Source organism: Lagopus muta, chromosome 4 (assembly GCF_023343835.1).
Source record: "Lagopus muta isolate bLagMut1 chromosome 4, bLagMut1 primary, whole genome shotgun sequence".
In the NCBI taxonomy this organism is placed as follows: Eukaryota; Metazoa; Chordata; class Aves; order Galliformes; family Phasianidae; genus Lagopus; species Lagopus muta.
Genome location: NC_064436.1, coordinates 20,561,371 through 20,586,563, shown reverse-complemented (window position 1 = coordinate 20,586,563; position 25,193 = coordinate 20,561,371). Strand labels below are relative to the sequence as shown.

The 25,193-nt window shown below is 42.7% G+C and overlaps 2 protein-coding genes across 2 annotated transcripts in view; one reads left to right on the top strand and one right to left on the bottom strand.

The window, feature by feature from the left end:
* LOC125692046 (claudin-22-like) overlaps positions 1-25,193 on the bottom strand; it is an 85,469-nt gene that overhangs the window by 49,183 nt on the left and 11,093 nt on the right. The gene's annotated exons all lie outside the window — the stretch shown is intronic.
* Positions 4,751-9,483, top strand: ING2 (inhibitor of growth family member 2). Its single transcript, XM_048942111.1, has 2 exons — positions 4,751-5,052; positions 8,000-9,483. Exons 1-2 carry the CDS (start codon positions 4,863-4,865, stop codon positions 8,668-8,670), a joined length of 861 nt encoding a protein of 286 aa, XP_048798068.1. The 5' UTR covers positions 4,751-4,862; the 3' UTR covers positions 8,671-9,483.

Below are 25,193 nucleotides of genomic sequence, written 5' to 3'. Positions count from 1 at the left end.
CCTGTGCTGCTGGGCCCTTGGCCTGCCTTACCTTGAGGTGTTCTCGGGAGTTCCTCACACGTGTTTCTGGAGCATGACCCACAGTTCGGACCGCAGCATGTTACACTGCTTCCTGCACGGTGTGATAGACTTGGTCCTTGTTTCTGGCACTGGGAGTTCAGGGGCTGCGGTAGCCGTGCCAGGAAGCCTTGCCTGGCTGGAGATGCCGAGCTGTTGTGGGGCGTTGAGACGGCGGCGTGTTATGGGAAAGCCCTCATTTCTCATCCGCAGAGCGAAGCCGACCTCGAAGGGGCGATCTGGTGCCTGCAGAGCACGGCGGTGCTCGACGACACTGAGGAGCCTGGGGCTACTCTTACAGAAAGTCTGCAAGTTCAAGTCTGGTATTTTTATTGCACGTTCTGCGCGGGATGTGGCCAAACGCGTAGGTTATAACACGGGCAGACGGGCAGTAAGGGTGAGAATTCCCCAGCGCGGCACTCAGCGCTGAGTGACGAACGCAAAACAAACCCCGGCGGCGGCACGGCGCACCCGCACATACCGCCTACGGTGGGCTGCGCACGCGCCGTCCGATGGGGGCGGTGCCGCGGCGCGCTGGTTTGCATGAAGTACCCACGGGGCGCCGCGCGGCAGAGCTTCGATTGCATTGCCTGCCTGCGGCTGGCCGGCTGCAAGATGCTGCTCTGAATCAAGGCTGAGTGGATTCCAGCCGTTGGTGCACGGTTTTCTGGAGCCGGCAGACGGGGCAAACAGGGCGGCGAACGTTATTCACCATAAGCTGGCAGAAGTCTCATTTATGGAGAGATAAAAGATGGCTGTGAAGGGCTAAGAGGTTGGATGTTCTGAAGACCTGCTCTCTAGGCCACGCACGGAGGACGCTTGTTCCTCGAGGGCCGCGTGCCCGCCTAGGGGAAAGTCCCCGGACCGGGGGCAGAGAGTGCCGCGCGCCGCCGGCGCCCGCCGCGCCCCGCAGCCCACGCACGCCGCTGAGACGCTCTCGGGCCGAGCGGGTGAGCGCGGGGTGGGCTTTCGTCACGGCCACAGACACGCAGGTAGTGCGAAGGCGAGTCCCGCCAGCCGGGGCCGCAGCACCAACAGAACGGGGCTCACTCTCAGGGCATCCACTTTTGGTGAGCCCTCCCTTACTCGCACCGACAGCGACTGCCCAGCCGCGCGGGGCTGCTGCCGGAGCTGAGGGCTGCTCCGTGCTCCTGTGGCAGCGGTGGAGCCTCCCGCCGCATGGGAACAATGGCTGCCACCATATTGCTCGAAATACTCAAGGCGTCCCGCTCTCTTTTCCCGGAGCTCTCCATGTGATCGAGTAGAAAAACAGATCTAAAATTCTATTTATGTCATCTAAGCACGTCGTTCGAAAACGCTATCAGAAAACTCACCACCAAAGAAACAACTGAACGAAGGCACGGCTCCGTAGAGCTGTTTGTTGTTGAGAAACTGTAACGAAATCCCAGCGTTCTCGTCCCGCTCGCTAACAAGGATGCTTCCAAAGCTCTGTGCAGCCGGCACCTGCGGAGCCGTCAGCCCTCTGCAGCAGGAGGAGCCTGCATGGACAAGATGAAGCTGTGCACAGAGTCGTGGGTACCTTTGGTCTTGGGAGCCTACAGCTTGTGCTCCGGGATGGTAACAACTGTGATTTGGCCGGACCTGAGTCACTGAGTGAGGGCGAGTGAGGGTCCAGCCAGGACGTGATGATACAGAGGTGGCCCAAGCAGAGCACCGTCAGCACTCAGCATTCAGACCTACAGCCTCTGGGGAGCCATGGCAGAGGGTTTCAGGTGCATTTAGGACACGCTTGCATAAACGTTCTGAGAAAACCAAGTGTTATGTCAATAGTGGGCAAAGTTTTCAAGGATATGGAAGGATAATTCGAAAATGGCAGTTGATCATTTCTGAGCTTGGCTGTACTTAGCTAAGGCACTAGGCGACAACACCAGTCACGTATTTTCTTCCTCCAGTAGCATTTCTGCAAATAAAAACAAATGGACAGCTGTAACATCAGAAGCCATGCACTGAGGTCTGAGTGGTGGTGAAGCAACATTAGGCCCAAGCAGACTGCAGAACTGTCTGTTTTAAATGCTGTTGTCAGAGATGAATTCACACTGGGCAAAAGATGCTTTGCTCCTACTAGGAAAGCAGACCCGACATTTACCAGGCATTCTAGACTTTTACTGCAGGCAAATGGTATGCACAGAGATGCTGCCCTTGTTTTGACAACAGTCTTCTAACCCAAATCCTTACTGAGTCTGTAACAAATGTCACACTCACAACTGGTAACTATGGGCATCTAATTACCCCATTTCCGTATATGGAATGGAATTCATTTTGCAGACATCTGTGACAATAGACCTGTGCTCCCCTTACAGTCAGTGGAGACATTTTTAGGACAAGGCGTGTTTACAGTGGATTACTGCCACCTTTATTTCCTGATGTGGAAAGGAAAACATCCACATACATGACAGTATTATGAATTCTTTAAGCCAGGCTTTCATCAGGTGATTGGTGTTGTTCCAAATGCATGAACTCAATTATTTTATTCACTGTCTTTTAAAATGCTTTTCACAGCATAGTAGTAATTAACTATGGTACTAGGTGATACATCAGCATAGAGTAACCTTGTATGTTGAGAAATTCTTGAACGCATCTTGGTAATTAACTCTTAAAACTCTTAATTAATAGCCTGTAGTCTAAATGAAACTATCTGATAAGCTACTCAAACTTCCAGCAGGTGCTCTGGGTGCTCTCATTTCACAAACTTAATGATAGAGGTGTGTATGTTTGATCCTCACAAGAAATAACAATGCGATTTTCACATGCTGTGTGGCAGAAATCAGTATGGGCCCTAAAATGTAGCTTGTGTAAGAACACATTAAAAAATCATTTGCTTATCCTTGGCAGTAAGGGCTCTGCTCTTTTCCATCAGTCAACCAGATTCTCCTGTTGACTTGAAGGGAGGAGGATCAAGCTTCAGGACTCCAGAAGATAACATGATTGTGACATATTTCCATGAGACTAATTCATTACCATTCGTCACCTAAACTTCAGCTGCATACTTTCCAAGACATTTGGGATGGTCACACACTCTGTAAATCCATCAACTGTTTATGTTTTAAAACAGTAAATAAGGTGGAAGAGTCATAGAATCACAGAATGGCCTGGGTTGAAAAGGACCTCAATGATCATCTATTTTCAACCCCCCTGCTATGTGCAGGGTCGCCAACCACCAGACCAGGCTGCCCAGAGCCACATCCAGCCTGGCCTTGAATGCCTCCAGGGATGGGGCATCCACAGCCTCCTTGGGCAACCTGTCGCTGAGTCACTGTGTGAAAGCTGTTTCTAGGGAAAGAAAAAAAGAGACGTGTTAGTTCAGCTATGGCTGGACACATCTATGTTCTGTATGATGGAGGAAGTACCCTTCTCAGAGAAGCAAAAGCTCCTGTTTCACATGGACTTGGGTGTCAGCCAGAACAATCAATCAGTGAGGACTCAGCAAGCTGGGGTCAGACTCCTGCCCTTGCAGGACACTTGCTGACCCTCCTGAGCTCCAAGTGTTTTTAAGAGATGTACTGGTTAGGGTATCACATATAGTCAATTATGATCCATCAGCTTAGAAGGAGCACGATATCATCGTTTGAGCATTTGCACTAAATGCTAGGTGTGTAACTGCAATCCCTTATTAGACTCGTCTTCATCAGCAATGCTGCATTTTCTTATTGTTTTCATAGGCTGAAACGCTTCCTAGGCTTTTCAGTGAAAGGGTGAACAGCCACCAAAAGAACAGATGAAGCCGGGTCACAGGGGCTATCAGGATGCAGCACAGTCTGTAATTGACGCCGAATTTTTAATTAGCATATTTTGCTTTACTTCTCTGCTGCGTAGCAGGAATCTGTTTCTCAGCTTTATTTCCTCACGATAGAGCAGAACGCTGCAGCCATTCACACTCATTACTACCCTTCATTTTTCGAATCAGTGAAAGCTCTGCCTACAACCTTGTTTACACTCCTTTTCACGCACTCGCCAACACGCTGCTAACTCGGGCAAAGACGTCTGCGGACAGCCATTACTCAACGCCTCAGATGCGGATTCCGAAAGCCGCCGTCCCAGGACAGCCCGTTAGCGCGAGCCGAAAGCCAAGGATGTGCTCAGAGACTTTCCCGAAGCGGGCGCAGAGGAACAAACGCCGCCGCACCCGCGGAGGATCCCGCGCCTCAGCGCCCCCACAACCGCCGCCCGCCCACGCGCGGCGCTACCGGGGCACCTGGGGAGGGGCGGGGCGAGCCACTGCCTCATAACCGTCCCCGCGCCCGCCGCCGTGGGGCCGCGCGGTGCCGAGAGCCGCCCGGCAGGTACCTCTGTCGGGGAGCGACCCCGCGCTGCTCCCGGCGGAGTCGGCGCTCAGCCGTCGACAGAGCGGGAGGAGAAAAGGAGAGCGCGTGGGCCTTTAAGAGAGGTCCCGCCCTTGAAGCGTGTCCCGCCCCCTCCCGCCAGCCGGGCCAATAGGAGCACAGGAGAGAGGAAGGCGGGAGAATGCGAACCCCTCGCAGCGCCTCTAGCCGCGCCTTATAAGGGCAGGGCCTCGCGCATGCGCGTAGCTAGGCGACCAGGGGCGGGGGCTCCAAGTGGGTTTTGCTTCGGCGGCAGTGGCCGCCGTTCCGCAGGGGCGGGAAGGGGTGCGGGACCCCGCGGCGGGGCAGGCCAGCCCGGGCCGGCCCGGAGGCGCACTTACCCAGCGGCCCGGAGCGGTCCGGCCGCCGGCGGGCACAGGGGCGGCGGCAGAGGTGGAGGAGCGGGGACCGGAGATCGGAGCGGGGCCGAGCGGGGGCTGTCCCGTGAGCCGGTGCCGGCAGTGGATGTGCGGCTGGCGCGAGGGGATGATGCTGGCGGGGCCGCAGCTGGTGGCGGGGCCGGCGGCGCCGGGCGGGGAGCGGGCCCGGCTGCTCTCGCTCTACGTGCAGGACTACCTGGAGTGCGTGGAGTCGCTGCCGCTGGACATCCAGCGCAACGTGTCGCTGCTGCGGGAGGTGGACACCCGGTGCCAAGGTGGGCTCCGGGACTCGGCCTCCGTCGCGGGGCAGCGGGAGGGGAGGGAGGGACCGGAGGGCAGGGCGGCGCGGGGGGAGCGGCCGCCCGCCGCACATGCGCTCGGCGCGGGGAGCGGGGCTCCGGGCTGCGGCCCCTCGCCGGGCCCGCTCGGGGGGCGGCGGCATCGCCGGGGCGCCGCGTTCGGCGTCCGCCGGGGAGGAGCCCCGCCCCTCGTGGAGCGGGGAGCCGGAGCCGCGGAGCCTCCGCGCCCGGCGTTAGGCCCCGGCCTCCCTTCTCGGCGTAAAACCAAGAGGGGGGTGGAAGGGGAAGCGTCGGACGCGGCCCCGCGGAGGAGGCGGGGGTGCAGCTTGCGAGCACGAGGTGCGGAGCTGCGGCACGGTCCGCCGCTCGCGGCCCGCCTCGGCACCCTGCGTTGGTCGAACCGCTCCAACCGCAGCTCTCAGCCTTAGCGCGGCCTCCGCTCCCTGCTCGTGCGGGCGCCGTGCCCGTTGGGGCACGCGGGGCCGTCAGGCGGGAGTCGGCCGCGACTGCGGGCAGGGACACCGTTGCTTTCTAAACGCCTGCTCTGTAGGGGCTGCGCTCCCTCCACCTGGTGCCGTCGGGCTGCACAGCCGTGGGGTTTGTATTTCTAGTTACTGCCGTGTTGCCCCACTGCGAGTATCCATCGTCGCTGAAACGTGCCGCAGAGGCTGCGCGGCGCCGAGCCGCTGACAGGGCGGGTGGGAGATCGTCCCAGTGAGGCGGGAGCGTGGGCTGCGCTGCCCGGGCCCCGGGATCCCCTTAAAGTACCCTCGTGTGGTCTCGGTCAGCGTAAATAGCAGAGATGGTACTTGCAGGAGGGAGCTTGCAAAGCTGCTCCCGTGCTGAGAAAGTTGGAACCCTTTTAGTTTTTTCTCTGCTCCACTAAAGTTGAGTAGATTAACTGTAATGGACACTTGGTCCTGGTTTGTTATTTTTAGCCTTTTTTGTAAACAGAGGCTTTAAAGCTGTCTAGCTGGACACGGGTGCCTTCTCCAATTAATAAGGGATTAATAAGGAAGTACTTGAGTGAAGTTGTATCTCTGCGGGTACAAAATTTTTCCTCCATCTGCCAGTTAGAAACTTGGCTACCCTCTGGAGAATGGGAGGGTGTTTCACCTGCTGGTGGTGCATTTAAGGTGTTTGGTGTATATCTATCAGCTGCATCCAGGGAGTGACCGATCCAAAAGGTGTCAGTAATGCAGAGGGAATTTTTTTCTGTCATTATGAAAAAGCAGTGAGTGCCCATGGGTTCTCCCAGGCAGGGCATTCCATGTGCGGGACGTCTGCAGCTACGCTTACAGTGTGCTTTATGCCTTACAGAGGGCTGGACAGGAGATAATGTGGCAGCAGAATACTGTCCTCTGATAATGTCTTTCTAGTTCTTCAGACTACAGAGTGCCTTACTTGGCACTTTTCAGGAGCAAAATTTTTTCCCTGTCAAGGCAGCAGATGCAGCTGAAGCTGTAGGCAAACAAAGCCTGGGTTTTCAGTGACAGCTGGAGAACTGGCATTGAGGGAAAAATAGGCTGTGTGAGTTATTAGACGGGCAGAGCACTGACTTTGTCTTCCTCTGGTGAAGATCTGGAGTAGAACAAAGTGCTGTTGGTTTCTGTTTCCATGCAGGTTTCAGAATTTATAGTAAAAAGCGGCGGTTCCCTCTTAAGCTGCTGTTTCAAGATGTCAGCAGGAAAAGAAATCACTGTGAACAACATTGAGATAATAACTATGGCTTCCATTTAGTGCGAGCTCGAATCATTCCAAAACTGTACAAAGCAGACAATTACTTAAAAATGAAAGGCTGTTTGTAAAACAGAGGTTTGCAGAAAGAGAAACTGTTCTGCGTACGTGGCTGTGGAAGTAGTTCATAAATTCACTTACCCGTTACAAATCTGTAAGTTATTTCTGCAGGAGTCAGTACTGTATCTAGCACCCCATCGCATCTTGCTGTCAGCTCTACTGATTTAGTTCCTTCTGCTTCAGCAGTTCCTCCGTCTTTCCTATGTAGATCTAGTGTCACTTTTGGTCTGGAAAATACTGTTTTAAAATCCATCAAAATGGCAAATGTGGAGAACAGAAAAAGGCAGACCTGTAAGGTATTTGTTAGCCTCATATTTGGGTTCATTCAACATGCTTTGAAGGCCTAAGATCTGTGATTTGTGTGGCGTGCAAAAAAAAAAAAGGCAAAAAGCCTGGGAGTGGAACCGTGAAGCGCTTGCTACCAGCAGCTTGAAAACATCCTGTGATGCATTAAGCTGCAGGTCACCTATTCTGAAAAGTTCTGCCCCACACAACTTGCTGTAACTTCTTCATACAGTGAGCACCACTTGCAGTGGTTTAAGTTGTTTTAAATCCTGACTCTACATCTGCTAATGTGTAACTTCCACTGTCGTACTTAGTTACAACAAAGAGCTGTTGAAAAGGTAATGCCAAACCTTCACGTGTGTAAGGAGGAGGCAGAGGACCTTCATACCCTAATTCTGCAGTGTAATATGATGGCTACATGAATTACGTGTGATTATAGTGAATTCTAAACTTCTTCCTATGGTACGGTAAGCTTTGGTTTCTAGGCCAGGGCTTTGTAACTACCCTAATAAGGAATCTCAGCAAAAATTCCTGCTTTGTCAGATGCTGAGTCAGTATTTGGACTAACTTCACTTTGGCAGCACTGGTCACCTTTCTGGTCTTACCCTTTCCTTTTTCCAGCAGTCAAAATTATCTTGCTTTTTGTTGAGAACTTGAGAAACTTTTCATGCAACAGATTACCACCTTAAACACTGAAGCGATGCTCAGGTGTAACTTGAATAAAACACCTGATGAAGCCCACTAATTAAAACTCATACTATTTCTCATTGGTTTATACGTGCTCAAGAAAATACAGGAATGTACCTTCTATCTAATTATTTGTATTCCGTTTGCTTTGCAGAAGCTTTAAAAGAAATAGATGATGTCTATGAGAAATACAAGTCCGAGAGCGATCCTGTTCAGAAGAAACGCTTGCAGCAGCATCTCCAGCGTGCTTTAATCAACAGTCAAGAACTGGGAGATGAAAAAATTCAAATAGTTACTCAGATGCTGGAACTAGTAGAGAATAGAGCCCGACAGATGGAAACACACTCCCAGTGTTTTCAAGATCTGTCTGAAAACGACAAGCCTCTAGAAAAGGCAAAGATGGAATCCTGCCAGCCAGAGAGATCTTCACGTAGACCTCGTCGGCAGCGCACCAGTGAGAGCCGCGACCTGTGCCATATAGCTAACGGCATCGATGACTGCGACGATCAGCCGCCTAAGGAGAAAAGATCGAAATCTTCCAAGAAGAAAAAACGCTCCAAAGCCAAACAGGAGAGGGAGGTTTCACCCGTAGAATTTGCAATTGATCCCAATGAACCCACTTACTGCTTATGCAACCAAGTGTCCTACGGCGAAATGATAGGATGTGATAACGAACAGTGTCCTATCGAGTGGTTCCACTTCTCGTGTGTCGGACTCACCTACAAACCTAAGGGGAAATGGTATTGCCCCAAGTGCAGGGGAGATAACGAGAAAACTATGGACAAATGTACTGACAAATCAAAAAAGGATAGAAGATCGAGGTAGTGAATGCAATTCGTGTTTTAAAGAGTTGCTCCTTTTATATTGAAATGTTTAATTTCCAGAGAATGCTGTTTTAGGAGATGCATAAGACTATGCAATAATTTTTAATCTATAATATTAATGGAGTATTAAAAGCTGTTATACCTTCTGTGATCTTTAACTTTCTGCACTGAGTAACCAAATAGTTGAAACAGGGTGGCTTCAGACCTTCACAGAAGACGTTACAAGCATACGGCGCTTGATTGCAATTTGACCCCAGTAGTATTTTAAAAACGACGACTTGTGAATCTGGAAATAATGGTGGTGGGAAAGATACTGGAGAACTTCTTTCCACGCTAGGGAGAAGGCAGTGAAATGCCTCACCTAGCTGCTGTCATCTTAACAACTGCATTTGTTCTTCATCCCATGTCTTAAGTTTCCGGTTTTTGTGTTACCATCACGCATTTAGGAATAGGGGTTTTTAATTCGGCTGTAACTGTAAAAGTCTTCCGAGCTAAAAGCAGACCTCTTCAGTGACTCTCGTATGACCAGTATGTTATTTCAAGAAAGAAAATACCACTAACTTAAGCTTTTTTTTTGGTTGATATTAAACTATTGTCTTTGTGACTTTACACTTTGGAGTCAATTTCTGAACTTGACAGACTTGTGGTGTGTGTAAGCAGTATTGGATATTCACAGGGGGTTTTGTTGGGGTTCTGTAGGTCTTTATTAAGGTTTTTTTTTATTTTTGCCACTGTCTATAGAAGCCCAGAAGTGGCAGAAGGATCCCTTGAGAGGGGATGTAGACATCTCAGGGAACAGCAATTGCAAATGTGACGAGACTTTCATCATAATCTCTAAAGAGCTGAAATAAGTTTGATTTTTCTCTGGGCCATTAGCTTTGCTTTTTCTTCAGTGGTATTTTTTGGTGTGTGGCCACACCCAGGTTTAGGCACAGCACCACAGTTCTCGGACTTCAGCAACTATCTAAAAAGCCTGAAAGTAAATACAAAAATAATTAAAAGAACAAATATAAGCATGATGGGAATAAAGCAAGTAAACAAATCCCAGCAGGTTTCTTACAGGCTTAGTATAGTATTGTCCTGAAGTATAATGGTAGCGTCTAAACTTGGCTAGTAGAAAAAAAAAAAAAGTATTTTTTCACCTCTACCTCACAGCAGAACTGGAAAAAATAAAAATGATAGAAGCAGCTGCTTCTGTTCCTTTGCAATAGGAGACACTAATAGAGAAGAAAGACATAAATGGTGTACTGAAGCTTACACTTAAGAGTTATTGCTCAGCAGTGTTCTGGAGAGACTGCCTGTGCCCAGGTGGTCTTGGCAAGGAAATTAGAGATCACATGCACACCTGCTGCAGGTGGGCTGCAAGTGCTCTTAAGGCCTCTGTTTTTTTGATGCTAAGGTGATCTGTGAGGGCACAGGGGAAGAAGAGAGATCATCTCTCAAGCCTGACTGGAAAGCAGTTATGCTGAGTTGAGAACAGCCTGGAAGATAGAGGACCAGAAGCAAGCCACAATGGAATCCCATCAGAACTCACTCCTGCATCTCCACTAGAGGGCTGTCCCAGCTGGGGCTGGAGGGCTGGATGTGCTGCACTTAGTGCTTCTGGCCACATGGTATCAATCAGTGTGCACATCTCCAACTACTACAGCTACATGAAATACTGGGCATATTTCCACAATTAGAATCTGATTCCTTAACAGGACTTAGCATTTGCAAGTAATATTAGGTAACATATGCAAGGAAGTGTGAAGTGACTGTTTCTGAGTTGTTGCTCTAAAGTTTTAGTTTTATTATGTAGACCAGCCTCTACAGTAAGCAGTGCATGTAGAATGGTGATGCTTGCTAGCATTAAAACAAAAACAGACAAGAAATGCACCTATTCAAGTAAACAATGAAATTACAGTAACAAAGCAACAGTGAAATTGTAACTATTAATATTACTAATTTATCTTGAAAGGGGTGCTTGAAATTCTACTAGGTATATCAAGAATACTTGCTTGAAGACAGTAGAAGAGAGTTCAAGAGCCTTATATGATCACCTGAAGTAACTGGTGAGGTATGAACAATGTATGCTGTGGTGTTACAGAAAAGTTCAGATTGTTTCAAAGTGGTTCAAATAAAGAAAGCAGCCCTGCATTAGAGAGATTTTATGCTAACAGCTCTACTGCTAGGATGTATGAATTCTTAAAGTTCCCAGTGAAGATATGCTGGGGAAACAGCATATGCCTTCCTAATACCTAACATCACTCAAAAGCAGCAGTAATTCAGTACTAGCTCACAGCAAGCCAGCAAGGTACTTCAAATACAGACAGGTGCATCTAAAATGACTGCTTTTAAATACTCCCAAATCATTGCTAAAACCTGATGCTATCTGGCATTTAGCATTTCACTGCCAAACTCCAGCTTTTGGGGTTTTACATCTGTTTTTGTGCAAGTTCAATGGTAATTACTGAAGACACATGAGATGCTGCTATGAAAACAAGGGTAAGTGGAGAACTCATATGTTGCTTCTTGATGTCGCACTCCTTTTCTGACGAGCATGAATCTCACTAGTGAAGTTGAAATAAATGCTGATAAATCAGGAAAGCTTGAAAATGTGTATTGGCTATCATGAAGCAAAACAAGCTTGTTACAAAAAATATCTGGGTTACAAAAAAAATCTGGGCAACAAACTGGGAGTTGATAGAAGTGTATACAGATAGAAAAGGAAACTGAAAAGGAAACTGCTTCCTGTGTGAAAATTACTTCACCTTAATTCGGTGTGGAGCAGATGTCGAGCTTAGCTTTTGTTTTGAGTTTATGAAAATATGGTGCACTTACGTTGATTTTTGCCTCTCAGTTTTGAAGTAACATGAATTCATCATCAGCGAAAGGTCCTCATAAACTATTTATAAAGACTGGCACCAGATCAAGAGCGTTTCTTGATCACTGTCCCATGGATCGGCGTAATCCTGACAAAACAGTCATTTAATCAAACTTTAAACCAAAGAAGAAAAAAAAAAAAAAAGAGCTAACAGAAAGAACTAACAGTGATTTGAAGGCAAGATGAGCCATTCAATTGTATTTACTACCTATATTGCGAGGCCATTTTGGTATCTCCAGTATTTACTGCATTGTTCTGGGCTGGTCTTGAACACTACACAAGACCCATAGACAGCTCCTCCAATTGCTGTGTCTTGCTTTAAACCTATTGTGTAAGGTACCTGAATGGTTGATTATCAGTTACAATAGGTACAAGTATCTTAAATGTAGTCTTCAACATGCCATTATGCGTTCAGCCTATTAATTGCTAAAAAGCACAATAATTCCTCTATTTAAGCTACTTTCAACAGTTTCCCAGCCAAACACATTACCTATACATTCCAAACTGGTGAATGTGTTACTGCCAAGTCTTGAAGCTTGTACGGAAGTTTGGTAAGTGAAAATCCAAGTTTTATCTGAATTTATCTATGAATGAGGCCTTTGTGAAGATGGCATTTACTGATTCTGAAGATCTCTCCATTTAAGTGTCACTAGATTCAGCTTTAAAGAACATATTACAGTCCACCTGAATTCAGGAAAGTGAGCACTTTGGCACCACCATAACTTGTTCCACTGCTGGCAGTAATAGATCAGATTTTTAAAGTCTTAATCTGAGATTCTGTTCTTCAGACTCAGTTGGACTGAACTGTGCCCTGTTCAGTTTCCCCTAAAGTCCAACCAGTCTGTTTGGGATTAAAATATAGCAACTGCCACATTAGCAAAGTTAAGGGCTTTGAGTTCTTTCTCCCTCTCATCTGCGTACATGTCTTTTATCTCTAGTAGCTCAGTAAGCTTTTGATACTGACACTTCAGGTTGAAGAAAATTCCATAGGTTTCATATGAAAAATCCTTCTTGCTTTAAATGCTGCAATTCAATGTAGATTTTTTCCCCCCTCTGTGCTATTTGGCATACCTGTATCTAACAGAGCAATGATAAAAGCTTCTCCAGATCCTGAAGACACTTTATCGTGTCAGGAAGTCTGACATTTTTCTGTTGCATATGTCAAAGCTAATACTATCTTGGTAGCTCTTGCTGAATCTTGTTTTCAGCTCAAGTGACATATGTATTAGTCCCAAAAGGCACCCTATTTAGTCATTGGCTCTCAGGAAAAAAAGAAAAAGCAACTCTTCTGTTATAGCTTAGAAATAGGATACCTAGATCTTCATCTTCTTGCATTCGTTCGGTTTACTAAGTAGGGAACGTTTGAAGTTTTAACTGCAGACATCAGACTGAACTCGCATCTCTGTTCTGCTGCAAGCAGCAAGAAATGAGACAGCACTGTACTCTAGCAGAACGTCACTGACTGTAGCATGGCCAATTTTGTATTTCTCAGAGAGGTACTTCACTCATTGCACACTTCTGTTTTTCTTAAACACACATGAAGGAAGTTCTAAATAGCACCTATACAGATTCAAGTAATTACTTCTCCTTTACTAACAGCCTATTTTACAGTGTAGGGATTAGCGCTTACTGGGCACTTAGAAAACAAATTTCTCCAAAATGTTTTATTGTTATAGAAACCTCCACTGAAAATGGTAGAACTAGTAAGTGAATTCACTCCAGTGATAAGCCATGTGTATAGAACTAGCAGAAAGTTACAGGTTATAGTTGGAGGAGATGGGAAGCAACGGGTCCTTCTGTGTTTGAATGTAATGTGATTTAAGAAGCCTAAAAGGAAACTCTCATCTCTTGCTGAGAGAAAGAATAGACTAAAATGAATTTGAGAACTTTTGAGAATAAATTCCACTAGGAAAATTAGGGTGAAATCCTGTCCCAATTTAAATAAAATTCAGTTGAGCAGGGCTCTACTCACCATGCAGACTTCCAGCTTCCTTTGACTAAAGCCTAAAAAAAGATTAAAGCTCCATGGCAACTGCTATCTTAACTCCTGACAGCCATAGTATAAATTACATCTTGGAAAAACCTAATACTGAAAGTTTTATTTAGGTCACCAGTCAAGCGAAGAAATGGTAAGGATTACAGATACACCCTCAGTTTCCTTCTGCCCCTGCATGGTCTCAGTGAGGCAAAGATTTTTGTGGGAGGTAAACAGGGTGCTATATAAGTAGATGCCCAATTAGTTTTAAACTGCCAAGTTCTAAGTGCATTTATTTGTTCCATACTTTTTGTGGAAAAGACAGGGATTAACTTGCTACTGTAGTGTTCCGGTGAAGGATACAGCAAGGTTCATGTGGGAGGCAGCAGCAGCTCAGAGGGGTGCTGCGTGAGGTTACCACAGTAACTACAGGTGCTGGTGGTGGGGGAACAGCATTGCCTTGTTATTGTTGATATGGAGAGGGGAGGGAGATGGACAAATCATATGGAAATGCCATTTACTTGCTGATTGAGATATTTATAAGTACAAATAGGTTATTAGTTTGAGTGGTGGAAAAAGGACATTACAAGTCTAAAGTAGAGGGGAATTTATGGTAAACAACAGCAAAGCCAATTTGCTGCTGTTCATGTGGAGATTACCTGGTACTGTTATTTCTTAAGCCTGGCTCTCTTGCTCTTTGACAATTTGAGAGCCTGTCCTTTCTGCACTGTGCTTTTCAGGCGGTGAAGAGTCCCTTTAATTGTTGTTTGTGGACCAGTGGCCACATGCCCCCTGCTCTGTCACCTGCTGCACTTCTTCTGTACAAACATAAAACTATTCTAAGGCTTCTTTTTAGCCTCATCAGAAAAGCCAAGTTTTAGTCCCCGTATCCCACTTGAAATGAGAAAGTACCCATCATTTTTCAAAACTAAAACAGAGATAATGCAACTGTACTAAACTGCAGCCCACTGTATAATTACATCATTGCCTTCTAAAGGATATAACCTTGTAAACATTTTAATGCTAACAGGCCATTCTATTTTTGTGTTCTGTAGGGAGATGAGAAATAGAGTTGTAGAAGCATTACCTGATACAACAATCACTATTACAGACCTGCAGACAGGGATGCTTTTGCTCCTCCTTCCAGTAGTTGGAGTTGGCTGATCACAATGATCACAGCCTTCAAAACCCAGAGTAACTTTATTCCAGCCCTCAAATGAATCCAAAACTTTAATCCTAAGTACAAAAAAAAAAAAATTCAAATACACATAGATGGTAAATTCTATCAGAAAAGTAAACAAAAAACTCTAATTATGGGGTTTTCCCCCTACAATGTAATAGTGAGATACTAACAGCTGTAATGTCAGCTGAACATGGTGAGTTGTGCAATTATCCAGCAGAGCTAAGACACTGGCTGCAGATAATCTTGTTGTCAAATGGCTTTTGGGAGACTTTTTAAGCAGTTTAGAAATAGTGACTAGGATTTCTGTGTAACATTTAGGTCACTGGAATTTCTGCATCTGTGAAGAACCGCTGATATTAATGTCATAGAACTTGGAAGCGTTGAATAGTGATAATTGAAATCATAGAGGAAAAGACCATTGAAATTTTTCTACACAAAAACACCTACTTTTCTTGGCTATGATTTTCAGTGCTGTAATCTCTCTGTACACCAGAGTGGTAAATCCATCTCAATTATGATTTTATTTAGTATTGTTATATACTATTAAAATATTTGTGGTGAACTGTGGAGAAACTTTAGGCTGATTTCATAGGAAAAAACACGATGATGAAGTTGTAGCCTAAACCATCGCCATTACAGTACTGGAGCTATTCTAAAGTTGACTTCAGAAAAAAATACCCACCTATGAGCACACGTTAATTCTCCTGGCTGTGCTGCAGCAGGCCCTGTTTGTTGTGGAGAGGATGCTTTGATGCATTAGCTGATGATGTTCCATTGAGCCACAAGGCGTGTCTTCATATAAGCATGCTATGCACTTTTGAAAGCTGAGTATAAAATAGGATGCTTCCTTGAGAAGTGACATTTTAAGTATTTTAATTTTTCTGTAAAGAAATCTTGACTATTTTGTCACACACTTGTGACTGTTGCCAGGGAGACATAATTGGTTTTGGGGAAGCAGGTCAGACATAAGTCTCTTACTAAATAATTTTTTTGCTAACAACTCTCTTATATTTAATGACTTGTCACCCGCACTTGCTGGCAGAAGGTACAGCAGCAGAAAAGAAAGCACGCACAGATTTGAAAGGTGGATTTCAGTGGAGTGCACTAGAGAAAATGAGCTGCAGCTTCAGTAACTGCCAACTATAAAAGGCTACTAAAACCTACCAAAATTCAAGAAACCTACAGGAAACTTCAAATTTTTCCGAATATTTCAAATTCTGGAAATGCAGAGGGAACTTGATGACTGTATACAGAAATATTCCTGCACCTATTTCATCTCTAGATGAATGATTAAAAAAAATCCTGATATTTTGGCCTCTAGGCAGAAGCTTGCTTGAAAAACTAAACACGAAAAAAGTTATTAATTTAAAGATCATGTTTGTGTACTTGCCAAAGCAACAGATCTTTTGGTAAGGCTCTTTCTCAAGCCTTATGGCCAAAGTAAATCCACAGAGATATGCAGAGTGTGCCCAGATTCTAGTTCTGTTTTCCCTTCTCACTACATTAAGCACAGCTTCCAAATGCAATTATCCGCTGAGCATAGAAACGACAGACATGCTTTCATTCAAGTCTTTATCACTGAAGCAAGTTCTGCCAGGCTGGCTGCTTTCAGCCACCTTTCTCTTTCTAACTGACACAAACTGCAGACATTTTCTAGCCACTTGTACCTTTCCTTCTCAGCCATTGCCCCACAAGTGTTGTGCACATACACGCTTTCAGCAGCCTGTGCCCCATCTGACAGCCTGAATAACTGCCTGAGGTGCACAAAGCAGATTCTGTTCAAAAGCTGGCTCAATATATAAAGAAACCAAAAAGATGAACACATAACGATGTTGAAACTTATTTTTGCCTTGCATAGCAAAAATGAGGAGACACACTGTGTACAAGCTCTTGAAGAAAAGCCAGCAATGCAAGCACTGATTAATGAGATGGCACTAAGCTCACTCTTGTAAGATACTGTTTGTGTTTTCAGAGAGCCCAGGTTTTTACTGAGGGTTTAAATGCATCAACTGGAAGCATTTAACTAACGTGTTCTGGTGAAAATCATCTACTGCCAGGCTCTAAAACAGGGCCAACCTGATGGGTGAGAATTTTTACACTCAATGGGAAGTAATTGAATACTATCCTATTAGAATTTTTGCCATGCTTTTGGACAACAGAAGAATATAAAATATTTAACAGGGTATTACGAGTTTCAGTAGAGCATAGTGCTGATATAATCAACTCCGCTAAAATACTGTCAAATTGCTTTGACAGTTTTATTTCAGTTTATCATTTCACGGAGATTTCTGTTTAAACCTTAAAAACCATTGGAGATCACCATGTATGCTGTTATACTTAAATAACTGAACAGCACAACTATTTGGGCTGACCAAACTTCCAAGAGCTTTAAACAACTGTGTGCACAGTTTCACTCAGTTGTCTCTCATTACTACTGTGCAAGCCTTAAAAAATGGTAAGTTTCTTCCAAATCTTACTTTGATAAGAACATAGACATGGGAATCCCATCACCTTATATTGGAATATCACTGGGTAGTTGGGGATGGGGGAAAATGGCTGGCTGCCATGATATCCACTTTTTCCCTGGATATCATTATTTTGGGTAATGCTTGGACTTTTAAATTGTACCATCTTCAGCTCAGCTTCTGTGCTGTTTGTATCATGACTGTATTTACTCTGGAATGCAATCAGGATTTCAGCAGGAAAAAGAGGTGGCTTTTCATAAGTGAGTTGTGCATATCCCAGATATACATATATAAAAAGAAGACATATTTATATATAAATAAAACATTTCTTAACAGGAGTGTTCACCAACCTTGGAACGGTTTTTCAGTTCAAAATTTGATCTCAAAGATGATGCAGAACAAAGTCTAGTAAAAAAAAATCATGTAACTCTTGTGTAATAACTGCCTAACTCATTTTCAGTATAGAAGAACACAACAATTTAAAGATTCAAATGTGTAAATATAAACTAATATATGAGCCATTCCAGGCCATTGCTATTTGTTAATCTGCCTTGCTTTTAAAGGTAGCAAAAACCTGGCAAGGTACTCAGCTACAGTTTTAATGCCTTCAGTGATAGGGTGCAATTGAGTAGCAGAAAATGATGCGAGGGTCATTTTCTTTGAAGAGACTTCTCATAGCGATTTTTACAAACATGCAAAACCTTTTAATCCCCAGCAGAAGCACAAAATCTATTCATTTACTCTTTGTATTTTGTGAAATAACTTTATCAGCATTAGCCAGCTTCCTCACTTTTTTTCCTGAGTTGCTCCATAGAGGACTTTGAACTGATGATTACAGTGTGCCATACACATAATATCAAAACACAACCATATTCAGTTTACCTGCTTTCATGACTCCAAAAATAAATCTACCAGAATAATCAGTAATTGCCAAGAGGTACAAATCTGGTTAATTTTTCAACCATTTTTAAACCTAAAACAAAGAGGAAAAAAAAACTGTGTCAGATAAAACACCATCCTTAGTTTGATATTAGTCTTAAAGAGTAGCTCTTTAATTATTGATTACTATGCTATATTTAATAATTGCCATTTTAAAAAAAGCATTTGAAGAGGATAACAAAAATAGATCATTCAATTTGTGACACTGCCAAAACAGATTAGAAAAAGATCGCTGTTTTAAGACACATTTTAAGACTTTGTATTCAGTTTTGTAAACTACACTTACTGTGATGGAGTTCAAGCAAGCAACAAGAAAGGTGTAGAAAACACTGACTTCTGATGAAATATAGAACAAAGTCTAGAAACAAGACCATACAGTTATAAGAAAGTTCACTGGTGAGAGGAAAAGGACAATCTAAGTCATGTCCTTCACACTGAGCACTGAAGATTTAAAAAAGACGTTAAGAAAAAAGGAATTATCCAATCATGATGACAGTGAAGCAGTGGCATGCATTACTTTGGAAAGATCTCCAGTGACAAAGATGCTATGACATAGGCTAGACAGACATGTCAGCATTGGTTTAATTATAACTGATCCTGCCTTTTGGCATGGGAAACACATTGGATCAGCAGTTCTTGAGCAAGCTATGCTCTGCTTTCTTTTTGTTGCGTAGGTAATTAATTAATCATAAAATAGTAACATTCTTCTCACTCACAGAAAACACCAAAGATGTTCAGGTATTTCAAGAAGCAAACCTGAATGCTATGCTTTGGTTTCTACTTAATCAAGAATCACAGGAAGAATATTTCACAGTATTTTCTTTGACAACTGCTAATTTTTGGTGGGAAAAAGCAAGTGGCAAAAATGAGTATGTGAATTTTAGGAAGAAGAGAACACATTTAGTATGCAATTCTTACTTTGCTGATCATTTCTGAGTAGTTTCATGCAGATATCTGCAATCCAAACTCTTGGCTATTTTTACAAATATTACATCTAGCAGTCACTTTTCAACATGAACAGTGTATTGAAGCTTACAAAACATAATGCCTACTGTTCCAGTTTCTAGGTTGAACAGTGTGAAAGTCAATTTTTCCTTCTTCACTGCAGTTCTGGCCAATAAAAATAAGGACAGAAGTGTACTAAAGCGTACTGAAAGAGGATGCATGTGCTACTTCAAAGAATATGGGTTTGCAAACTGAATGCAGTGAGACAGCGTATGCAGTAGGAGACCTCTGCCAAGTTAGCCACAAACTCAAGACCTTTTCCACAGAAGTGTATCAGCACTTTCTATATCTTCTTAAAAAGTATGTATCCTTTTTTCAGTTCTTGGTCTATTTATGTGAGTAGTTAAATGCTCAATGAACCGTTATGAGCTCTGGGCATAAGTCCTTTCATATGTATCCACATATATACATATGAATTACTGTAGATGCACACATAGGTACATATGAATAACTCCTTCAGCTGATCTGCTGATCCACTGCAGTAACAACTGAGAATGCCAGGGTAAATCATGTGAAACTAACACAGGGCTGAGACTGTATACAGCTAGATGGGAAACTGTTCATAGCAAAGCAATCACAGTCCATCACTAGTATTTTATATATGCAGATGAAAGTAAATAGCTAAGATAATTAATAAGCTTTGCAATCTTTTGAAAAAAGGCACTCTGATTACCACACAGTGAAACTGAAAAGTCTTTAATACTAAGTAAAATTTGGTCTTTAAGAAAAAGAAAAGATAGAATTTCCACTTAGAAAACTAAGCAATCAAGATGTAGACTTAATTATGACCCTAAAACACTTGCCTAATCAAGAGCTTTCCAATAGCAGATTATTGTGGAGACTATGGAGAGAAGGATAGAAAGGGTGACATCAAAACAAAAAAAGAATACCAAGTAGGATGGAAACGGAATGGTGTCTCAGCGTTCTAACAGGTGTTGCATAACCTACCTATCAGTAAGCAGAGCAATATCTTGGGATTTGAGAGAAACTGGTATGCTGTGAATTTTGCATCGTGTTATAAAAAAAGATCTACAACAGACCAAATGCTAAAGCAATTTGTTTCATTATGCGATATAATTTATCATTTTGTCTTAACAACCGTATTTTCAGTTATTTGTATTCTAGCACCTACAATGCAGCAGATTTCAATAAATGTAATTATAAGTACAAGGAAATAGAAGACAGTGCCTAATCCCACTTACCTCATCTAATATAAATTTAGCACACTTGAAAGAAAATACCAATATACATTTTAATAAAAGCAAAATGGACGGATGCCCCATCCCTGGAGGCATTCAAGGCAAAGCTAGATGTGACTCTGGGCAGCCTGGTCTAGTGAAACAATTTCTTGGAAGGAAGCACAAAACACATACTAGCTGCTCTCTACCATTTTAAGGCTTCTCGAAAACCTGCTTGTTTCTCATCTTTCATATATTATAAACTGGTGATGAGAGCTTGCACCATCAATAATTACAGGGACCAGCAATGGTAGACTCCTTGCATTTAGTCAGAAGTCAAAACAGACAGCATACAGCTGCAGACTGTAAGAGGTCCATGAAAAAGTTGTGAGAAAAACTATCAGTGTGCTTACCTTCAGTTCACCCAGGATTGTCTGGCCAATGGAGAAAATTTATAGGTTACAGATGAAAAAACAGGTGGAGTCCATTGGTCTTGTGTGATGTCTAAAGAGACAACAATGTTACTTAATACTACAGTGACTATAGACAGAATTCCTACTTCTCAGGCAGCTAGGGTCACTAATTTTTGTAGATGAAGAAATATAGTGGCCTTTGACAGAAGATGGCCTGCCAGAACAGATAGCACAAAAGTTCTGTCTTTTGTATTCTGGCCTCAGCCAACCCTTTGCAAACCCTGTGTCCAAATTCCCAATGACAAAATGGTCCGTAGCAAAACAATAGGATTCTTTGATATCACATGAACCGTGTTCTGGGAACAGCACCAAGAGATCTTATCGAAACATTTCTCATAGAAGAGATTGCTGAAATATACCAACACAGAACATGCAAAAACTAAAGAATATGGAATTACAATATTGATAATTTGAGACTTCCATCTGTACAATCCTTTTAGAAATGAACTGATCCACAGAAACAATTCTCATTTAACAAGTAGCAACAGAAATTAAATTTGGAGGCTCACCTCCAAAAGGAACAGGATGTAACTTGGTCACATGCCGATGGTCTTCAGATTCCCAAATATTATCTCAGTGGTATTAGTATTTGGAATGCAGCTGAATACAATTAGATGAGAACTCGGATGATTAATGAAGAAGGTGCAAATAAGGTCATCAGTGAAATCTGCTGCCTTCAGATAGAACTTGGCTGGGTAGGAAAGTTAAGACTAAAAACAAGAATTTTACCAAGAATTAGGCACCTAAAGTTGCTGGAAGGCTGCCAGTGTGATTTTCAAAAAAAAAAAAAAACTCCTACAGAATTTAGAGAAGATGTTCCTGCAGATAACACAGGCCACTCAAGTATTTTTTAAAACTAGGTACAAATTCCTTTTCTGGAGAAGAAAGAATATAGCTTCTAAACCTTCGTTACCTGGAGACCACAAGGGAGTACTCATTAATTCCCAGCTGCTTGCTTGAACACTGGCCACAGAATCTTGGCATATCAGCTTAGTGGGTACATTGCTTCCGCTAGCGTTGAACGTTCACAGTTTCTTTTCTATTTCAGCATAAAATAAGAGAATCAATATAGAGATAAGTTATCTGTACCCTTATTCTGTCACACCACTAAATAAAATCTGATGCATACACAAGGAAGACTGACTTCTGCTTCCAGATATGTTTGTGTAATGCACTGCAAGAGATATGTGAAAATATCAGGTCTATACTGTCAGAATCAGCTATTTGAGTACATTAAAGAATGAAACCCAGAAGCTCTGATGCAGCTTCTTCTTGCAACATACACTATGATTTGTTGCGCCCCAATGTCATCACTACCTGCAAATCTAGCTTTTAAACCCTTCAGGTGTACTAGTGACAAAATATGGGACTTAATAAGGACATCAACGTGCACTTCAGATTACTTTCTTATTACTTATATATATGGCCATCTTTTACTGATTCCATTCTCTTACGTGAACTTTTTCTAACACGTTAACTTCTCTGCAAGAAGATGTGTCTTTGAATATTACTTCTGTCCTTAGTACAGAACATTTCCAGTGCAATTGGAAAATCAGACTAGGAGTGGCACTTTTCATTCTAATCCTGTCAAACACACTGCATAAGGAACTGCGACTGCCTTTTTCTATGCTGTTTATGGGAGAAGTGGAATAGTAATACTTAGAAACCTATAATTTTTTTCAGCGGCTGCAATATTTACCCCAAGCAAAGATGAATCATGGTAGGATACCAACAGAGAACACCACCTGTGGAGCATTAGCACAACTCTTGTTCTCAGAAATTTCAGTCTGACAGTCTCAACAAACACTGCATAAAGCTGCATGCTGGACCATCTTTCCAAACCAGGAAAGAATGCTGTTCAGCTTGTGTTTGGAAGAAGTGCCTGTATCAGCAGCTTATTAGTGGAAGACATTAATAGACTGTTGAGAGATGATATGAGGATATTCATACCTACAAAAGGTTCTTAAGACTATTCCCTTGTAACTTTTGAATTGGGATTATATAATGTCAATATAGAAATAAAGACCAGTGGGCTAAGTATCATGAAATTACGAACAGATCTAACAAAGAAATCAACAAAAATGTGATGGTGGAAGGCTCATATTTAGGTGAATTCCGAAAAATGGTGTTCTAGTCCTAAGTTCTCAGTGGGGGAAAATACATTCTACTAACCTGTATGCACACAGAATATAATCTCTGGCTGAATTCCTTGACATAAGTATGGAACAATTCCTGTGTTCAGGAGTATCTGATGAGGAAATGTGTATTTCATGCAGCTACTGCCATGAGCCAGTCTGATCAAAAACCTGAAATAACAAAAAAGTACAGGTTCAAACACAGAGCTGAGTGTATTTCTGCATCTGCAGCTGCCATTTATTCCTTTCTCTTCCCTGGCGTCAAAATAAAATCCAAGGCAATACAGTTCTGAGCTGATAGAAAGTCAAAAGTGAAATCAGAGTATATGAAAGCAGCATCCCACAAAAAAAGAAAAAAAAAAAAAGAAAAATAAACCCAAGAAAGAAAAAGATTGAAATGACAGTGGGAATTAAGTACAGAAACAAAGGAAAAAAGCTGTCAAAAATAATTAGGAGCAGAGTAAAAAGCAATCCAAAAGAACTAAAAGGAGAAGCTGTGACTAAAGGGTCACTTTATAGCTAAATAACTGCATCTCAAATACATTACAATATAAATAATCTCCTTTTCCAAAAATGCTTGTAAGATTTTTCCTATTTTTATTAAGAAAATCTCAAATTGCACATTCATAGTGTCTCATAGCGCTGTTATTCAATAGCCACTGGTAAGTAAGTACCACTGGAAACTGCACAATTGAACATTTCCTTTGTTTTTCAAACTCAGAAGTCTCTTTAACATTTCTGTTTACTACGTTTAACAGATTAATTCCCATTGAAATATTAGAAAACACCTATAAAAAATCCCAACAAGCTATGCCATTATACAACTAAATTGATGACAAAGTAAACACAAATTAGTCACCCTCTTTGTTATGCTGAAATAGGGACAAAGAGCTCTTTGTACTTTAGGTTGTATACAAACAGAATTATACGGACATTCAGAAACCCATTAAAATCTCATGCTTTACTATATAAAGCAATTTCTAATTGAGAAAGCTGTACAGCAAACTCTATTAGACAGCAACTTGATACAAATTTTCTCATACCTTCCTCATGAGAAGTTTCTATCAAGGAACAGAAACCTGAGCCAAAACTGGCATTGTGTGTGACTATTTTTCTATGACAAGATTTTGAATTTGAAAAATAATCTGAGAGGAGGTCTAACAGGCTGATTACCCACAATCTGCGTGTAGAAAACACGCAGGCCTGTTAGTTAAGGAACTTTCAAAGGCTGCAATCAGATTTCTGTGATTCCTGTGACTGATACACTAATGGTTTTGGAGAAGGCAAATTATGACACAGCATTTAGAATGCATTCAGGATGACAAATGACTTGAGCAAGAAGAAAGCAGCTTAGAGGTGGTAATAAGGACCAGCTTCATATATGATTGCTCAACTGTGAGCTTTCCTGCCTCCTATAGTACAAAGAAGTCGATTCCACCTTTGCTAAAGACTATTTATGTTCATACAGCCAGCTGCAATTAGGAAAAGCTTTAAGAAGTGTTTTGCAGATATAAAACAAGTAGGTTTATAAATACTGAGCTGCTCAACTCTGTCAAGATGGAACTGTTTCTGGGCATTACTGGAAGAAAGTGAAATACCTAAAATATCAGGCAGCAGGTGAACGGAGGAAGCTGATGGAGGCCATCATTTTAGGCATCTTTCACATAAGTCCAGTTTTTAGTACAAGGAACCAACGTCTGAGCCCAGCTGTGCTTCCCACTAAAAAAATGTATGTCTGCTTAGCAGACAGGCTTACTTGTATATCTGATGCAAATATAATTAATTACTAATCTCAGCCAATTATTACCTAGAAATACAAGAAAATCCATCAGCTTCATTATATCCATCATATATTTATTTACAGATACAACAGATTTGATTTAATGGTTTCTATTTTCAGCTTCCATTTTATTTACTCACTCCCTACAATCCCAGTAAATGCATCACCTCAATGCATGATGACTAGTAGAGTTAATAACATGTTTGCAAACTTAGAAGTAAATAAAACATATACGAAAACATGCTTGCTCAGGAGACATTAGAATAGGAGGTGTATGTGATAATCTTTCAGGTTTACTGTAAATAAATTAGCTGTCAACATTCTCCAGAAAATTGAAAATTTGGAAAGAAAAATTTGGGACTTCTCAGGTTCCTAAACATAGCACCCAACTTTAACTTATTTTTAGAAGCTTGGGCCCTTTACTTGTATCAATGAAAATAGAGCTTAATACATTTTTTAAATGACGAACCTGAAGACAGAGGCCTGAATCAAAAGCACTGTGAAGTGGTGGAGATGACTTTCAGTAGG

Bases quoted from the DNA above. Each gene is read 5' to 3' on its own strand.
- ING2 (XM_048942111.1), top strand. From the start codon at position 4,863: ATGTGCGGCTGGCGCGAGGGGATGATGCTGGCGGGGCCGCAGCTGGTG. The intron at 5,053-7,999 runs GTGGGCTCCGGG...TTTGCTTTGCAG, and splicing joins GGTGGACACCCGGTGCCAAG to AAGCTTTAAAAGAAATAGAT.